General features: G+C 49.2%; 1 protein-coding gene across 6 annotated transcripts in view; it reads right to left on the bottom strand.

The window, feature by feature from the left end:
* Window positions 1–19,669, bottom strand: part of akap6 (A kinase (PRKA) anchor protein 6) — a 169,539-nt gene that overhangs the window by 81,196 nt on the left and 68,674 nt on the right. For all 6 annotated transcript variants that reach the window (XM_064329976.1, XM_064329984.1, XM_064330007.1 and 3 more), the window contains 2 exons: window positions 19,042–19,138; window positions 16,023–16,186 (listed from right to left, as the gene is read on the bottom strand). In XM_064329976.1, the coding sequence (XP_064186046.1) occupies window positions 16,023–16,186; window positions 19,042–19,138 (261 nt within the window). The remainder of the gene's footprint in view (window positions 1–16,022; window positions 16,187–19,041; window positions 19,139–19,669) is intronic.

Below are 19,669 nucleotides of genomic sequence, written 5' to 3'. Positions count from 1 at the left end.
ATGATTTCAAACACACAGCGTGTTCGAAAGCGTGTGCAAGTTTCATACTGCAGCACGAACGCACGCGGTATCGAGTTTGGATTTTCGGTACGCACAACCAGGGGAGTCAAGCAGCCCCTGAGAAGACAGAGGAGAGACAGACATCACACAGGAAACCCCGAGGGACCGGCTCTCCCTCACCATTACTTCTAAAAAACCTGCACTGCTTCCACCCTCAGAGGAAGGGATCTGTTCTCAAGGACCTTTTGTTTATTTTGTGTTTCCTTCTAAGAATGTCCAGGTTTACTTGCAGCGGCACTCAAGGACACCGTTCCACTTGCTTTCAATATAAAAGTGCGAACATAAATCAAACATTAATCCAAAACACAGGACTCTGGGGCGTCTGCGGAATGACCAATGCGGGAGCCGGTAAGAGCCTGTCCCTCGACTGTAACAGATTCCCATTGGCAGAGCAGACCAGCCTACTAAACAGAGCCGAGCAGCGCATTCGACAACTCCCGCGCCCCCTTATCGAGGCGCGAAACCATTATCCCAAAATTCATCTTTAGGGTATTAAGCGGATTATGTTTTCCGCGATACTGAAAGAATTCATTTGCATCCGTCATTTGCACATCTGCGCGTGGTTTTCGTAACAGGCACTCTATTTCGACCGGAGCGCTGGGCGCGGGGGGGTCAATGAAAAATGAATAACGGGAACATTTTTTTTGAATGATTGGAGTGGTCACACGGAGAAATCTAGTTTACCAGGTGTAGAAGTAATGAAAAAGGAAAGCAGCCAAAAGACCCCGTTGTGTCTGATGATAACCCGATTGCGGGGTTGGAGTTCCCCCGCTCGAAAATCCAATTTCTCAAACGATCCTTTCCGACCCCGAGCTCGGCGGCCACTCCAAAGTTCCGGGGCGATGACGGATTGACGCGTGCAGCACCGGCGATCGGCGCTCTCGCTCCTAAGCGCCGCCACTTTGGAGGTTGCCAAAGTTTGTCTCCGGCAACGCCGGCGAGGGTGTCGGCGGAAGACGGATTCCCCGCAGCACCGGGAGCGCATCCATTCCCGGCCCGACGCGTTCGGTCCAGGCAGGAATTAAACCTGCCCCGACCGCCTTTATCATCTGAGAAATTTCCCCTTTCCCGCTCCCCCCCCTTTCACGGTTCTTTTGGGCGCGCCAGTCACGCCGTAACAAATACCCACCTCCCCGCTCCGCAATGCATTAGATTCCAAAGAGAGATCAATACCTCCGCTTTCATTTATTTTTGTTTACAGACAGACAAGGAAATGCCTCCGTGATATAGGAGAGAATTATAGCCCCGCTGTTTTCCAAACGGCGCCGGCCAGCTGTTTGCAACACACAATGTTTTAATTCAAGGACGTCGGCCCGGGTCCCTCCATTTCCCGCGTTTTGAGGAAGCGGTTTGTTTCTGTCAGGGGGTGACAGCCGGCGCACGCTGTCACGGACTGAAGAAGATTAATACAAACGGTGAGTTTTTCCTCCCCGTCCCTGTTCCTTTAGCCAGGCCGTGATTGCTCGCTTCCCCCTGTGTCTTTACATCGAAATTAGCCGCGCCGATCCGACCATAAACAGAAGCACTCCTAATCAACATAGCCAGATTTCCAGATAATATAATCTTTTACAAGTCGGAGCATCTGTCAAAGGCCCGCTATAAAATCTGAAGAGAAATAATTATGGCTCATCAAAAAAGCTCAAATGTGGGGGGCGAGGAGAGAAACCTCACGTGGTTCGCCTCGTGCCACAGCAAGAGATCCAATTTTCAATAAACTGCATCATACGTACGAGAAATATCCATTAAAAACACCGGAGCCAGGAATTTTGTACGTCGTTTCTTAAGTTTTTTTTTTTCTTCCAGGGAATATATTTCACGACTGACTCTTTTTTCCCTTCCCCTTTCCTCCCTGTTTTGCTTTTCATGCATGGCAGCGATCTTACCTTCAGCAGTTTGGCCAGATTTCAGGGAGGAGAGAACCAGAGGGCAAACATTAGAATTTTATATCACTTCAAGACGGGGAGAGGCAGGGGGAGAGAAAGGAAGACGTATGAAGCTCCTCTGACATTCACTGAAGACTCCGCAGGGATGATCGCACATGTTTTTGTCTTTCACCTGCGAGGCATGTTAAATCAGCGCAATGATAAGGTAATTCCAGAGCAGATATTTCATAACATTCCCGACAGTTTTATGTTTACCAGCTTGGCTATAAGCACTCTTGATTAAAAAAAAAAAGTCGAACACTGAGAAGGGAAGAGGGGCGGGGCCGAGAGCGAGGTACATTAACTTGATCTTCGACGGCGGAAGCGAACACATAAACGGCCCGCGCCTGGCAGTGTCTCATCATTAGTTTCACGCGTAAACAGAGCGGAGAGTCAGATTTAAGACGGAGGACCCATGTAGATGTCTCTGTCTACAGCACATCAGCGTGTTCTAACAATAATAATAATTATCATGATCTCGGTTTTTATCGAAGTGCGATTCATGGTTGGAACGTCTAAATGTGTTGTGTGCATATATAAATTCACATACATATAAATTCAAAATAAAACACTAGCACACCTACACACTTCATATAATGGATGCAAGCATTTACAGAACAGAAATAGAATGCATACAACGTAAAAAATAAGTTTTAAGTGTAGCTTTGAAGACCCACTCACAAATTCACAATCTCCAATAACCCACACTTGACTTCTTTTTTTTTTTCACAACCGCATCGTTTCAGGTTCTGATTTAAGAGATCTAGGGGAGAGTCTTTTCCATACGCCGCAGACCGTGAGCCATATTCTGCCCTGCATCCGCAGCCTTTACTATATTAAAACTACAGAGAGCACCTAGTGCTTCCCCGATGCCTATCCTTCTCACCAAGGGCTGGTTAAATATTCATGGTCAATTATTCCACACTGACTGAGGGGTAAATGCTCTGTTCGGTCGGGGTGGATGGAGTAGGAAGACTCACGCAGTTATTAATGCAGACTTTTTTCAACAGTCCCCGCGTCAGGCCCTGCAGTGAGAGATCTAGATCTTTCCCAAAACCCCCAGCCCGCCGTTCCACCTCTGCGCACCCCAAGCCCAAGTTTAACGATTCCATTTTTGATTAAAACAAAATACGAAATACTGAGCGATGCCCGTATTTCATACTATGTGTAGCAGGAAACATGAATTGAAATGTATATATGTATGTATGTATGTATTTATGTGTGTGTCTATATATATATATATATATATATATACAGTATGCTTTCTGGAATACATTGAATTTGATATACAGTATGTGACAATATTGAAAGACAATTTTGAATTAGAATCAGTAATACTCTATGACATTTGTAAAATGTTGCATGAATTACTGTGATCATTTTTTAGAAGATATTTTGATTTAAAAAATGTATGGACATGTAATTCCTTAATTGTATTTCATAAAAGTTTGTTTTAAAAAAATCCATTCTGAATGTGTATCTGTATGTCTTTGGGTGTTCATTTATAAAATATTTTTAATACATTGAAGAAAATGCAACAAATATAATTTCTGTAAGTAATAAAATAATGAATGTATACTAAAAATGGCATGCATACATGAAATTATTTTTGCAAATGGCTTTTCAAATTTCAATGGTTTCTATTTAAAATGTTTGACACGCCAAATATGCTACAGATAATTCAAGCTGGCACAGTTTGAGTATGAGCATGAATTTGATTTCCACTTGATTTAATGTTAGGGGGAGTTAGACATGGAAATTACCCTTGTGAAAACACACCGGATGCTAAGATATCCATGAACGTTCCATTGGGCACCGCACCTTGCCAACAATTTGTCTCGGGGGGGTTTCAGAACATTGTACAGATGAATAGGGTGACATTCTCCGCTGAAAGCGAAAATATGTTCGCCCGTCTCATAAACTCTAATCAATGCCTCGAACAGACTCTGCGGTTCACCAGTGTGAGTTAACTGCAAAGGCAGTTGGGTTTTCGCCCTCCGCACATTCGAATCCTTTACACCACATTTCCCTCAAATTCTGAACAACAGCTAGTGTTTCTGACTTCCCAACATTGGGCGACAAACGTACCGTTTCATGCAAGCGAGTACGATACAAGAAACAGGTGCAAGCTTGACATTATGAACAGGGTTTATAGCTTGAAGGTCAATGCTATACGTCATTTCACGAGAGTGGAAATGTGTACTTTTCTTTACTTTTTATTTTAATTAAGATTTCTAAGACCATTTAAAGTGAATTGTTCATGGTCTGTGGTGGTTGAATAACCTCCGAATTTACTTCCAATGTCCAATTTTTATAGTGAAGTTCTTCTTTTAGTGAATCCTCAATAGTCCAGGTCCAAGGCCCAAAATAAATAATTGTAAATGGTGTTGTATAATACTGATAGAGAGGGGAGAACAGCATGTCTTATTTGTATGTGATAAATGTTTCCCTTTGATTATTCGGTGTTATTATGGACGCATTGCGGAGGTGAAAAGCACCCAAGCTGGCAAAGGCAGAGTCTTACTAATAAACAAGAATGTGTACCACAATGTGTCTCTGGGTTCCATTTACAATCTATACCCCAAACCACATGTTTATTAAATGTATTACTTTGAACTATCCTCAAATAAAATGTTAATTCACTCCTGTTTTAAAATATGATTATTGCAATTAATAAAACCCACTGACAAACTGCTTGACAGCCCTTTCAACACACTATAACCACACACGCAGGCATGTACACACACAAACACACACACACACACACGCACACACCTGCACATGCACACACTCACATACACACACACACACATAATTTTAACAGGCATCCAAACACCAGCAGACTAGGGGACACCTGAGGCAGGCCTCTTGGCAGTTGACTTCACCAGTACCTCTATGTACACATTTGAGTCACAGGGCTGACCCCAAAACACACTGAAAGAACACTACCACCACTGCCCAGGCATGTTCAACAGGCTGCAATATTCCCCACTGGCTTCTACCAACAGAATACACCACAATCTCCACAAACACCAGAGGAGGCCACGCCCATCCACAGAAATAGAGAAAAATCGTGTGAAATCAGCCGTTAATTGGCTTTGCACAGAAGTAAATATCAAGAAAACACAGAGGCCTACAGACCTCACGTGAAATAATCGGTAATCAGATTATATTCGCCTTACTTGTAGTAAAAAAAGACTAATTAATCCTTAAGATAAATGTAAATTTCACAAAGATCACAAAGTTCTTTCTACTGTTTTGGGGGGGAAAAAGAGTAAACTATAAAAAAGTAACTGTTTTGGTCCAGCATGGATACAAAAAACCAACATGTGCCTTTTAGTTGGGTTTGGAGGGGGCCTACATAAAAATAGCAAAATCTTTATTTCAAATTAGTACAATTTCCTGTGTTCCAGTCTCATAAGCACTGTGCAGCAGCCTATACACAGTCTGAGCATGTGCAGCAGCCTATACAGAGACTGAGCGTGTGCAGCAGCCTATACAGAGACTGAGCGTGTGCAAAAGCCTATACACATAGAGACTGAGCGTGTGCAGAAGCCTATACACAGAGACTGAGCATGTGCAGCAGCCTATACACAGAGTCTGAGCGTGTGCAGAAGCCTATACACAGAGTCTGAGCGTGTGCAGAAGCCTATACACAGAGTCTGAGCGTGTGCAGAAGCCTATACACAGAGAGTCTGAGCGTGTGCAGGAGCCTATACACATAGAGTCTGAGCGTGTGCAGAAGCCTATACACATAGAGTCTGAGCGTGTGCAGAAGCCTATACACACAGAGTCTGAGCGTGTGCAGCAGCCTATACAGAGACTGAGCGTGTGCAGAAGCCTATACACACAGAGTGTGCTCTCCTCTATGAGAGACTGCAAGTGCTCTGCAGACATGCTGTGTTCTAATATCCCGAGCTTGCCTATCAGATTAGACCTTATTGTATTTAGTTTGAGAGGATTCATTAAACATCTGCAGGCTTGGCAGGCGGACACCACGAAAACCACAAAGGAAATCAAAGCAATAGCCCTCTATTGCGTTTCGCGTTTTCCAAAACGACTAAGATTCTAATAATTGCAGCCCAAAGTGTTCCATGCTGCTTTTATTTGCTTGCAGGTCAGGTAATCTTTGATCCCAGTGCCAAGTGTTGAATGTGCAGTGTGACTAAAAAAAATAAAATAAAAAATACAAATCTGGTTTTGATTCTGAAATTCAGCGAATGCAATATGTAGCTAAAGGAAAGGGAATGAAAAAAAACAAAAACAGAACTGACAAAAAAAAAAACCCCAAAACAAATTAAGCTAAACACGAGGAATTCTGGAGCGTTTGTGGCTCCACTCGTAACCACGGACGACTGACGGAGTAATGTAATGTTTGGAGAAGACAACAGCCGATCGGCCTGTGTCTCCTCGCAAAGCTCTGACTAAGAAATATATGCGCTACGATGAAATTTAGTCTGCGCCAGGGCATCATTTTAATGTTCCTGAAACAGACAGGCACCTCGGCAGACAGAAGGCAGGGTCACATAACAGACATAACTGTCTCCACGCCCAGTCGCACCAGAAGGTGAAATAAACACAAACAGCCCAGAACCTTGTCTGTGCTATCATCTCCTCAATCATAACCGGAAAAACATATGCGTGATATATAACTGTGGTCAAATAACAAAGACCACCCCCCTCAGAAACAGACACGTGAGCACTCATACACACACACACACACACACACACACACACTCGCACACACATACTTGCACATGCATGTATACACACACATGCGAACACACACACACGCACACACACACACACACACTCGCGCACACACACACACACACACACTCGCACACACACACACACACATGCACACACTCGCACACACACGCACACACACACACACACTCGCACACACACACACTTGCACACACACACGTGCACATGCACGCATACACACACACACACCTACACACACACACACCTACATACACACACACAAACACACACACACATACTTGCAGATGCACGCATACACACACACACGCACATGCATGTATACACACACATGCGCACACACACACACGCACATACACACACACATACACATGCGCACCCACACACACACACACAGAGTACATTCATTAGCCCTTTGTCACACATTGCTGTTCGACACCAACTAACTCCCTTGCAAAAATCCGGCACGCAAGTACAAGCTGTAGCATAATAATCTGCGGCCGAACATTAATATTCTTTTCCGTAATCCTCGTAATTAAATATTTGACAACCGTGTGCGAAAAAGCATTAAGTATCACTTTTTTGTCTCGGGAAAAAAAATGTGCTTCAATTGTGGGACTGCCTTCGGCGCAGGCAGTCTGTCCTTTTTGCTGGCTTTATAAATTGCATTTCGGGTGGCTCTGTATGCTAATGCGCACGGAAAGTTCTGGAAGGCGCTTAAAAAACGGCCTCTTTCTTTGAGCTCCAGATTTAGTTTTGAACATTTCGGAGGGCGGCAGATGCATGGCGGGAGGTGCTGGCCCAATCCCCCGACTGGGCCCCGTTCGGGAGACGCGTAACAGGGTTTGACTCCTCAGCTGATTGCGCAGATGGGCCGTACCCCCCCCCCGGTCTGTGGGCCGGGAAGACCACCCATCCAAGCTCCACCAGTGGGTCTCAAGTCCCCCTCACCCCCTCAAGATCCCCTCACCTCCTCAAGTCCCCCTCACCCCCTGCTGATTCTAGTTTTGTCTGTTGTATTCACCTTCAACACCAATACACCCACATTCTTTAAAAAAGTTTACTGATTTTTCCATAACTAGCTTTCCCTGTGAGTATGTGTTCCACCTACTACTACTGTAACATGTTGCCCCGTTGTGGCGCATTCGGCTTCGTTACAGGAGCGATTTGCGGGTGTTCCGCAGGCCGCGTCATATTCGGCAGACCCCAAAGGACAGTTTCGCAGCGAAAACGACGCGCGGACACTCCCTGCGGTAAGGCGCGGCCCGAGCGGGGTTGCCTGGATCGTAGCACACCCGGCTAGCCGTGCGTTCACTGCCTGCAGAAAACGAGCGCGGCTGATGCAACATCGGGCTACGCTAGCGAAAAGCGGACTTTGCCACGCGCGCACTTTGCAAACTAAGATGCAGCTTCAGCAGCTCCGCTCGGGGGGGGTTGCGATGCAGCTCTTCTGTACGCAAGCCGGAGCGCGGCGATGCCTGGCCAAAAAAAGACGCATTACGGTTTGACGGGCCGGGGAGCGTTTTGAGCTAGCCGTGCTCGCGCGCCCCCCAAACACCCCCCCCCCCCCAATCCCCCCACCTTGCACAATGTGCATCGTATCTGTGTAATCACACCGGGTCGCTTCTTCCTTATTTTGGGAATTACGTCCTCTCTGCCGTCTAAACGCTGGCTCATTGGGGCTAATTTGGGTCGCTTTGGCGATGAGCTCCATCGCTGACCCAACAGGAGGGCAGAGGTGACGGCATTCACAGGATCTCCTGAAGGCGATTCGGGCTCGGGCTCGCTTTCAGTCCCTCAGCAGCGAAATGGGTGGAAAATGGCTCCTTGAAGGGCGCTGCCGTCGATTCGAGGAGGGCCCGCCTCATCGCTGCATCGCGTTCCTTTCCCCAGCGCTTTTGATAGCGGTCGTTTGCGAAAAAGGCTAACGACGCCGTCCTCCGAAACGCGTTCTGACAGCGGCTGCTGCTAGCGCCCCGCGGTCCGCGCTTCAGTTTAGCCACGCGGCGGCGGGGTAGCCGCGGAAACGCTGCGGGCTCAAACGCTCCCTCCCTGGGCGGCGCGCTGGCCGACCGCGCGACTCCCTGTCGGACTCCTGGCCGAGGCTGCCACTGGCATGAAAAGCCTGCGCTGCTTTAAATGTGATGGGTCAACATTCTAACGAACATTTCAACACATTTATTTTCATTAAAATGACTGATGTGACTTACTAACGAGTTGTCTTTTGTTTTATTCTCTTTTGGAAGAGAAGAAATAATATCGTTTGTGTTATTTTTCTTAACCTATAAAGTTACTACAAGTGTTCATACACCCGTGACCATAACTCAAACTATTGTTTAACTACTGTCCTTGAATTTAAGAATAAATATTTAATGTGATATTTAAAATGTTATATTATTCAATTGCGTTTATGTTTTTTTTTATATTCAAGGTATATAATCACCAAAGTACGTATATGTATTAATTTGAGTGAAATCACGTGAACCCCTTAAAGGTGAACGCATTCAAGGACGGGCCTCAGTCTGAGACTACAGAATTCAGGTATTACTCACTTCAAATGATATTTAATTTAAGGTTGCACGATGGGGACGTGTACAGTAAATACCTCAATTAAAACAAATACTACCTTAAAAAAAACACTGAAGTACATCACCTTACTAAAAAGGTGCACTAAAAGCTGGACCTTTGATCCGCACACGAGCTGCTATCAGCGGGAGCAGGGCATGCTGGGAGTTCCACAGCAGAGGCCAGGGAAAAAATTGGTAAGGGTTCCTAATACTTCCCTTAATTTCATTCGGGCTGATAATAAGCCCGGGTCCCTTTGATATCCGCGCGGCCTGCTCCGTATGCAGAGCGCCGGCTCGTTAGCGTGCGCCGGGGCCCGGCGCGGGGGCGACGGAGTCGGGGCACCCCCGCTGCGCCGCGGTCGCTTCGCCCGCTAAGGTGAAATGGGCACCCCGGGGGCAGACAAGCTGTCTCCCATCAGCCGCAGATAAGGGCTCCCCCGCTTTTACATGCATGCATACATATCGCGTTTACGCCGCGGAGGGAACCGGGCTCTCCGGCTACGCGCGCGCGCGGGGGGCGACGTCCATACCCACGCGCTCGGGGAGGGAGCCCAGAGAGAGCCTCCCCCCCGAAAGAGCGGCCAAACTTGGCCCCTCAGAACCGCAGAGCGGGCCGGAGAACTCAGTTTATTTGGGTTTATTTGGGGAGGGGGGGTTTGAAAGGACGGGACCGCTAAGCATTTTCGGCGGCGCGGCGACGAGGCCGGTTCACGAGAGACGATAAATTTTTATGGATTTTGTCCTAATAAAATTTTCATCGACGCGAGCGGGGAGGGAAATAGAAAGCTGATAGCGACGCTTCTCGTCGCGCGCTGATCGATCGCGCCGCGTGTGAGAAAAAAAAAAAAAAAATCGACCGGGAGCGTCTCGGGACGCGTGTTCCAGAGCGCGTCCTGAGCGTTCCTACACGCTGGTGTGCGCGTCTGCGCGTTCGCGTGCGCACGCATGTCCGTGGACGCGGTGGCAAGCACTGTAGCGTGTATGTGTTAGTCTGTGTGCATATGCATGAGCGTTTGTGTATGCAGGAGTGTGAGCGTGTGTGTGTGCGCGAGAGTATCAGACCCCACCATATGATCTCATGTTGTACACAGCAGGTGAGTCGGACACACAGGGAGCCTATGGCCTACATGCACTCGCACACGCCCATTAGTCGAGAAACCCTGTGGCAAAGGTACACAGTCACGGTTCAACATGGATGGAACTGCGGAAGATTCTAGATTCCGGATACATCCAGGAAGGGCTCCCTTTAACTGTATGAGTGAGATGACCAGGCCTTATGAAAAAGAGGCAACCTCCTCTTCACAGATGTCCGCTCCCTGAAAATATCAGCGAGGAATTGGCATCACGATGAGAGATTAGTGTAAGGGAGCAGCACGCTACGGTGGGACGGGGTCCTTGTGTTTGGGCGGTAATGCGCCAGGAGCACTCGACCCGCGTCACGCTGACCGTGCTAATACAGAGCGGCGGCTCTGTGGAGCGCTCGCGGACGCCGCGGGGGTGAGAGTTCGCACCTCGGCATTAAAACTTTGGGATCCGAAGGCGAGCCCTCCTGTCTGGGACTCTCCGAGGGGACACGCGACGCGGGTTACCCGGCAACTCGAAGAGACGCCTTTTTCCCGTAATCCTCTTTAGGGTGGTGGTGCGCGTACCTAACGGAGCGACCGCTCTCAGGGTTTGCCGCGGTCGCCGTTTCGAATCTCCGCAAAAAGGTCTGGTGACTTCCGAGGCTGACTGTGGGCCCGGTATCGAGCACGGAACGTGCCGGCGTGTTAAGCTGTCCCTCGTACAGCTCCCCGCTCCTGAACACGGTCTACGACGACCCTGGCCTTTACACGCTGGCGTGTCTGCGAGCTCCGGCGTGTGACAGAGAACATGGCCGCCGACCGCCGACCCCACCTCCCGCCCCGCCTGCCGCGGCCGTTACAACCGGCTCCAGCGAAGACCTTTCCGGCAGTCCTGTGAACCGCGGACGCGCACCAAGGCTGCCTCGTACCGGTGCGGCACGAAACACGGGTAAAGTCAGCGGATCCTACGCATGCCGGCTGCTACGCGTCACTGCGACAGTGAGATAGCGCTTCTGGAGCACGTGAGCCAATGAAGGCTTGGGTTTTTCCGGGGTACTCGTGCGGTTAAAGAGAAATAAACAGGTCGGGGTGCTGTCACGTCCTCGTCTAATCACCCGCTGTCCGGTATTGAGCCGTTATAAGGTCCTTGAGCTAGAGCGCGGGACGGGAGGGGGGGACAAGCGGCTGTTCCACACTCGACCCGGCGACGCACCTTCGGCGGCCCTCCGCACGAACGCCGGAGGACCTCGTCGCCGCAGACCGCTTGCGCCTCGGAAAACGTCGAGAAGCGAAAACAACGGAGAGCGATTCAAATTACAAATCGAGGCCCTCCGATCTCCTTCCCTCCCCCCCCCCCCACCCTTCGTTACAAAAACACTGTTATGTTTATTTGATTTCTGCATCTCTTGCTCCTATGATCTTCCTCAACGATTTAATTAGAAGAGAATAACTAAACAGGACAGAGGCCCCTTAGGACTGCCATTCGCCCGGCATCCGAGCCCCGTTAAAACTTTATGGTCCCGTCTAAAATAATTCAGACGGCGGAAAAAAGAACACAGAGATGACGGCAAGAGCATATGTTTGGCGCAATAATAACAAACCGTTATGGCTGTCAGGAGAGACGCGCTCTGCTTTATGCACACCTTAATGACATTCTGGGGACAATGCGAGCGTCTTCATAACATCGTATATTACCGGAGTGACAGGTCGCATTGCTCTTAGGTGTGCTGTTTTACACAAGCAAATTAATAGCCGCGCGGGGCACCTGTTGTTCCCACGGATTAGTAATTAATGGCGACGGAGAGTTTTCCCTCAAAAGATGTTGGCGCAGGAGCCATATTCCCCCCGCCCCCCCCCCCCCACCCACATAGCCTCGTGATGCCGCTTCGATAATTTATCTTCGCTTTTAACGTTTTAAGTTCGGGGGCGACGCTCGTTAATTCGCGGAATTCGTCTGAAGGGCGATCAGCCTGGGCGCGACGTCGTTGCAGGAGGAATAAAAGTTTGAAATTGGTGTTTTCGTTAATTCCGCGCGCGCGGGGACGCTTGCCTCCGAGCGGCGTTCCGCTATCGCGTCCCGTAACGACGCCGCAGCGTTAGCGCTTATTTAGGAACTGCAACAAAAATACGACATCATTTTTATCGGGCCTGTCAGTCACTTTTTTTTTTTTAGTTGACTAAACTTTTCGCCCGCGTGTAATTAATATTGTAATTAATTTTCATCGGGGTCCTGCGCAGTATATGTGATTTAATAACGCCGCGAGGCGCTCTCTCTCTCTCTCTCTGTGAGGCCCGGGACGTCATTTTCGCCGTCTTCGATTCCTCGGCGTTCTGACAAGTTCTCGCGTCCGCGGATTTATCGCGCGCGCGTCGTCCGAAAAGACGCCCGCGGCCCTTAAGGACCGCGCTGACGTCACCACCGCGCATCAATCTTTCTGTGTGTGTTTATTAACAGTTATTCGTATAAATGCCCTGGACGATATAATCATTATTTAAAACAAAGACTCCAGCAAAAAAAAAAAAAAAAAAAAATCAAGTTTGAGCAATTCCAAAAGCACTGGTTTGAAGTTAAGGCTTTAAATAATTCATATGTCAATTGCTCCAGCTCCAATATTTATATCCCATCCCTCACTGCAGAACCGGAGGGAGGGCAAGCCACAATATACTGTAAAGGTCATTAGATGCGTCAGTAACATGGCAACCTAAAGATATGACTAGACATTCTCTTAATTCAGCCATGGGATAGAAGGGACTTAGTTATTATGTAGTGCGGAGCAAAAAACCAAGCCTGACCATATGTGTGAGGCTAAGAGATACTGCTTGCTTGCGTGGCCGTTGTGGCTATTTTCTTGAACCTGGAAATTGGGCATTTGTAACAGGAAAAACATGAAAGGCCCCACCCAGAGGGACCCTATCGGTGTTTGGCAGGAAGTCTCTCAGCGGCACAACCCCGAAATGCTGAAATTAACAGGCAAACGCAAGCCGACGTGTAGCTTATGACAGCTCGGAGGGCGCTTTTTAATAGGCCGCTGCCTCTGGGTGGGACGTGCCTGTGGAGGCTGAGGACTTTCGGTCGGGCTGAAGTAAGACTGGAAACGTGCAGCGAGTCTACAGGAGTCTACAGGAGACATCTGGCACGCGGCTTGTCGGTCTTCAGTATTTTGTGAGCCGATATCAACGGGGCCTTTTTGTTTTTTGTCGTACGGTCGAAAACCTCCCACGAGCCCCCCCCCCCGCTGCTATCTCTCTGCGGCTGACTGACGCTGTGAACCGGAGAGGCAGGCGCGTTCGCGTCTGCAGCGTCTCCCCGTCTCGCCGTTCCACGCCCAACGCACTGCGGCTGGGTCCGGCGCAGCCCACCACGGGAAGTGGGCGTGGCCGACATCGCGCAAGAAAACGGAAGGACGCGGTCGTTGCAGCCGGACCCTCTGCGTCCACATTCCCCCCCCCCCACCCCCCCACTGGCTTCATGTAATTTGTTTCATCCAGCTACGACCGACCCGTACCGTTTTAGCGATGCCAAACGACCTCAGATCGCGGTTTATTTATCGGAAAGAGCGATTCCCCCCGCGCGTCCAATCGCATTCTGAATACAGGAACGTAGTCCGCGGAAGAAGAAAAAAAAAAAAGAAGCCCACTGCGGACAAGTGTTACTGTGGTAGTCTCAGATCTGCGGCTACGGCTAAGTCCGCTGGGCGATATCGGCTCCTCCCCGAGTCCCTCAGCCAATCCCGGCGCGTGTTTACTCGACCCCCGCCACGGCGGCGAAGGCTTAAACACACAGGCTGCTGGGAGATTTGTGGCGCCGTCCCTGACCTTCCTCCCGCTACAATGGCCATCTTCTAATTAGGCGATGCATCTGATCGTCATTAACAGCAATGAGATAATGAATCACCGGCTCCACTCTTTGTTAATTTGCTGTAACCGAGCGGCTAATGGATGTCAGAGCTGACTGATCACACTGATTGTGCTGATTTATAATTGCAACAAAACAATTTAAAAGCAGCGAGATTATCCGCGTTGCCGTAACAACGGGGTCGGCGCTTTTACCTGCGAAATGTACCAGGTGAAGAAGGGACAGAGAAAGTGGCCTCTTCTTTTTTTTTTGATGGGGGAGGGAGGGGTGATTAAGGACTCATCTCATTGGCTGGAGATCGAATGGAGAGATTACAGCCAAAAATGATATCTAAAGTTCTGACTTCCAAACTGCATCTGCACCCTTGGGAAATCCAGTAGTGTATTAATGCCCTGATTCTATTTAAGTTGCGGTTTTAATGCAGAAGCAGGAGGAAGATGTTTCTTTGTACAGTTGGGCACTGAAGGTCTCCCCTGAAGTCAAACTCTGGCATAATTATGTACTCCAACACGTTTGCTAATTACAAACTGAGCGCATCACAAAAACCCAGAATGCAATTCAGCGGTACAGTGCAAGGTGCATAAACTGAATATTGCACTGCATACTGTCAGCATCAAATGACTGCACTTATGCATGTGTGTGCGCGCATGTGTGTGCATGCGTGTGTGTGTGTTTGTGTGTACGTGTGTGTGCGTGTGTGTGTGTGTGTGTGTGCGCGTGCTTGTGTGCGTGTGTGCATGTGTGTGGGTATGAGTGTGTGTGAGTGCACATTTGTGCGTGTGAGTGTGTGTGTGGAATGTGTGTGCATGTGTGTGCGTTTGTGTGTGTGTGTGCATGTGTGTGGGTATGAGTGTGTGTGAGTGCACATGTGTGTGTGCGTGTGCGTGTGTGTGTGCACGTTTGAGTGTGCGTGTGTGTGTGCGTGCATGTGTGTGGGCATGAGTGTGTGTGAGTGCACATTTGTGCGTGTGAGTGTGTGTGTGTGTGGAGTGTGTGTGCATGTGTGTGTGTGTGCATGTGTGTGGGTATGAATGTGTGTGAGTGCCCATGTGTGTGTGCGCGTGTGTGTGCACGTTTGAGTGTGTGTGCATGTGTGTGCGTCTGTGTGCGTGTGTGCATGTGTGTGGGTATGAGTGTGTGTGAGTGCACGTGTGTGTGCGCGTGTGTGTGCACGTTTGAGTGTGTGCGTGTGTGTGTGCACGTTTGAGTGTGTGCGCGTGTGTGTGGGTATGAGTGTGTGTGAGTGCACATGTGTGTGTGCGTGTGTGTGCGCACGTTTCAGTGTGTGTGCGGTGTGTGTGGGTATGAGTGTGTGTGTGTGGAACGTGTGTGTGCGTGTGTGTGTGCGTGTGTGTGTGCACGTTTGAGTGTGTGCGTGTGTGTGTGTGCGTTTGAGTGTGTGTGCATGTGTGTGGGTATGAATGTGTGTGAGTGCACATGTGGTGTGCGTGTGTGTGCACGTTTGTGTGTGCGCGTGTGTGTGTGCACGTTTGAGTGTGTGCGTGTGTGTGTGCGGCGCATGTTTGCTTTCCCTAATTATTCATGCAACCTCGCAGGCCTTAGCGTTCATTAAAGACAAATCTGATATTCATATCATGCACATGAAGGCATGTTCTCGCCACTCTAAAGGACTTCTAACTGGATAGCTTCACTCGCGCTGTTTGGTATGCTAATGGCGCTGCCCCCTCCCGTGCTCCCGCTCTGTTTGTTTATTTTGCTGAGCGAGCACCGGATCGCCGCGGGCGGGGGGTGGGGGTTGGGGGTTTGGGTGGGGGGGGGGGCAGGGAGAGGAAGTGGGGACGCGGCGTGGCGCGGGCCGGTTTACCTTGGGGCTGGCGGCTCCGCGGAGCTCCTCCCCAGACGCCGGGCGGGCCAGGATCTGGGCTTTGATGGCGTCCAGGGCGCGCAGGATCCAGCAGTGCTGTCTGCGGATCTGCCTCTGCAGCTCCCGCCACTGCTGCGCGATCATCTGCAGCGTGTCCCTGAGACCTGGGACCGAGGGGTGGGGGGGGGGAGAGGGACAGAGGGACAGAGAGAGAGAGACAGAGAGACAGAGAGAGGGAGAGAGAAATTATTTGACAGAATTATTTCTATAAATTTATTTTATTATTATTTTTTATTTTTTAGTTTACACTTTCACTGTTTATTTTTATTATATTTGAACTCCAAGTATAATTTTAGAAGTATTAACTATTGTTCATGTTTTACTTATACTGATAAACAACTTGTTTTTTTTGTATGTTTCCTGTTTGCTTTGGCAATATGTACTATATGTATTTCACGCCAATAAAGCTCATTACATTGAATTGACTTAATAGAGTGAGAGAGAGGGGAGAGAAGGACAGAGAGCAGACAGAGAGAAAGAGAAGGGAAAGAGAGAGGGGGGAGATGGAGAGATTATTTGAGAGAGAGATGGAGAGAGAGAGCAGGAGATGGAGAGATTGAGAGAGAGTGTAAGAAACGGAGAGATGGAGTGAGAGAGATGGAGAAAGTGCAGGAGAGATGGAGAGATTGAGAGAGAAAGCGGGAGAGATGAAGGACAGAGTGAGGGACAGAGATGGAGAGATTGGGTGAGAGTGAGAGAGAGAAAGGAGATTGCATGTGACAAAAAGGTAGAGGGAGGGAAAGAGAGATAAGAGTGAGGAAGAGAGGAAGTGAAATGGAGAGGGAGAGAGATAAAGGAAAGATTGAACGTTAGCGAAAGAGGGTGAGAAGGGGAGTGAGAAAGGCAGATGAAAAGAGGGTGGCAGGCGACAGTGATGAGAAGAGAGAACGAGAGAAAGGGAAAGAGGAAAAGAGGGAGGGAGAAATGAAATGGGTGTGAAGGACGGGTGGCTGGTGTAATGCACAGAGAGAGAGAGAGAGAGAGAGAGAGAGAGAGAGCAAGGGTTGGCAGTGGGAGAGAGAGTTTGAGCAAGAAGTAAAAGGAGAACAAAACAATTGAGCGATAGGGCAAATTGGGATAGAGAGGGAAACAGAGGGGCAGTTGCACACACTGAATCAGAAAACCCTCCAAACCGATAACCCGAATAAAGAAAGACTCTGCTTGTCCCCTCCCTCCCTCCTTCCAGGTCTTTCACTCTTGCCTTGTTTCCAGAAAGATGGCATTGCAGAACCACATTTCCTAGTAATAATAAAAAGCCTCATAATAAAATACTTAAGGCTTCCTTTCGGTAATAATTCCCAGTGTAAACTATTTTATAATTGCGTTTATGGAATGTTCTGACATTAAACAACCGTTCTGCGCAAACACATTACACATGTGTTTCCTTCGCCTGTTTGCAATTATGCACTATTGCGTTCGTACCATCGGAGAGAAAAGTTGATTAATGGCAGAAGTCACGTACAAAAGCCTCTCCCAAGCAGCCTCGGGGTCTCAAAAAGAGCCACGCCCCTTTCCCGATCCAGAGGGAAAAACTCAACGTGTTTCTTTTCTCACTGTTGCACCGTGTCAAGGTCAGGGAGTCATCGCCATGGATGTTTTAGGGAACCAGGAAACCAGGATTTATTTTCCCAGTGCGGTCTTGCGTTCATTCGAACGTGATTCATTCCCGTCTCCCGTACAAAGCTGGTTTTCGACCAGCCCTCGAATCCTGTTTGTTCGTAGCCGTTTAAAAAAAGCGTAAATTTAAATGAGCGAGAGGAGGAAAAAAAAAAAAAAAAACGGGGGCAAAACGGCGAACTCGACCTGCGATTGTAGTGCGCGGAGATTACACGCTTTATTATCTATCGGCCGCCGAACAGTGTCAGCTGTTGCTCATACCTGCGGAATCATTACCCATCCGTAGAGTTGCTAGGAAACCAGGTATTAGCGGCCATGCAGGCGGCTGTCGGCGGGGGGGTGGTGGGGGGGGGGTGGGGGGATTTGCGATTAATAACCACGGTGCCCAAAACAACCTGACTGCAGGTGCTGAAAACTACTACTTGATTAAACACAGCGACAGAGAACGAAAGACGGAGGGAGAGGGAGAGAGAGAGAGAGAGAGAGGGAGTAAGAGAACGAGAGGGAAGGAGGAAAAGATGACGTGGGAGGATGCGGAAAAAAGATTGTGACGGAGGAAAAAGAGGGGAAAATGACAGACGCAGAGAAAGAAACAGGGAACAGCAGACAGAGGGAGAGAAGAGTGAGAAAGAAATGAGAGACCGAGACAGAGACAGAGAGAGAGAGAGAGAGAGAGAGAGAGGAGAGAGAGAGGTGGCAGAGGTAGCAGTATCCCGGTGAATCGCAGCGGGCTTTGGCTGGTGGAGCTTTCAAATCGGTCCAGCTCCTGGGGGCCATCTGCATTTTTAATGGTCGGCAGCTTAACTACCAGAGAGGAGACACCTCACCCACAGGGAGGGCCAGCTTAGCGGATTTGTACGTTCGCGGCGGCCCGCTGGAGGTGAATAATCGCCCGGCGCTAAGCGGGCTAGCGACCGCCAGGCGCCCTCCGACCCGCCGTTCCTAATTCCGCCCTCTTCATACTCTCCGCCCCGGCTAGCTTCCTGCGCCCCCGCCCTCTCCTCCTCATCGCCGCCGTTCGCCTACTCCCGGCTCTCTCTCTCTCTCTTCTCTCTCCTCCTCTCTCTCTTCTCTCTCTCTCCCCCTCTCTCTCTCTCTCTCTCTCTCTCTCTCCTCTCTCTCTCTCTCCTCCTCTCTCTCTCTCTCTCTCCCCTCTCTCTCCTCTCTCTCTCTCTCTCTCTCTCCTCTCGCCTCCTCTCCTCTCTCTCTCTCCTCTCCCTCTCTCTCTCTCTCTCTCTCTCTCCCTCGCCCCAGAACGCGGCGCTGAAAGATTTATAAATCCTGAAGGTCAGTATGTTAATATAAACATTAATAATGAATGCACGGGGCTTTGGCGAGGCACCTGATTTGTGGGAGACGATGACTTCCAGGAGCCGGCCGCCCTCGTCCAGCACGCTGTCTTTCAGGGCGCCGTGGCTGTCCACGTTCAGCTTGAAGCTCTGCGGGGGGGGGGACACACGGAGACGCGCGAACGCACGACAGCACCCCGACAGACGCACGCAACGCACGATGAGCAGGCGATTACGCTCACTCTGAGCACAACTACCGTCATTGACCCCGCATCGCACACAGTACTGTATACGCACACTTACAGCACGTAGACGTAATGTACCGCACAAACACATCCCACACACACGTACTGTATGAGCACACTTAGATCACGTAGACATAATGTACCACACAAACACATCCCACACTCACGTACTGTATACACACACTTACTATACTGTGCATACGTACACACTCACTACGCACACATACTGCACGCAGATGTAATGTACCACGCAAACACACCACGCACACACACACACAGACATAATGTACACAAACACATCCCACACACGTACTGTATACACACACTTACTATATTGCATATACACAAATATGTACACATACACACTCACTACACACACATATATGTACATATAATGTACCACGCAAACACACCACGCACACATAGACAGACACAG

This window comes from Anguilla rostrata, chromosome 1 (assembly GCF_018555375.3).
Source record: "Anguilla rostrata isolate EN2019 chromosome 1, ASM1855537v3, whole genome shotgun sequence".
NCBI classification, from domain to species: Eukaryota; Metazoa; Chordata; class Actinopteri; order Anguilliformes; family Anguillidae; genus Anguilla; species Anguilla rostrata.
Note: the sequence above shows the minus strand (reverse complement) of the source record. Positions and strands in the feature narration are given on the sequence as shown.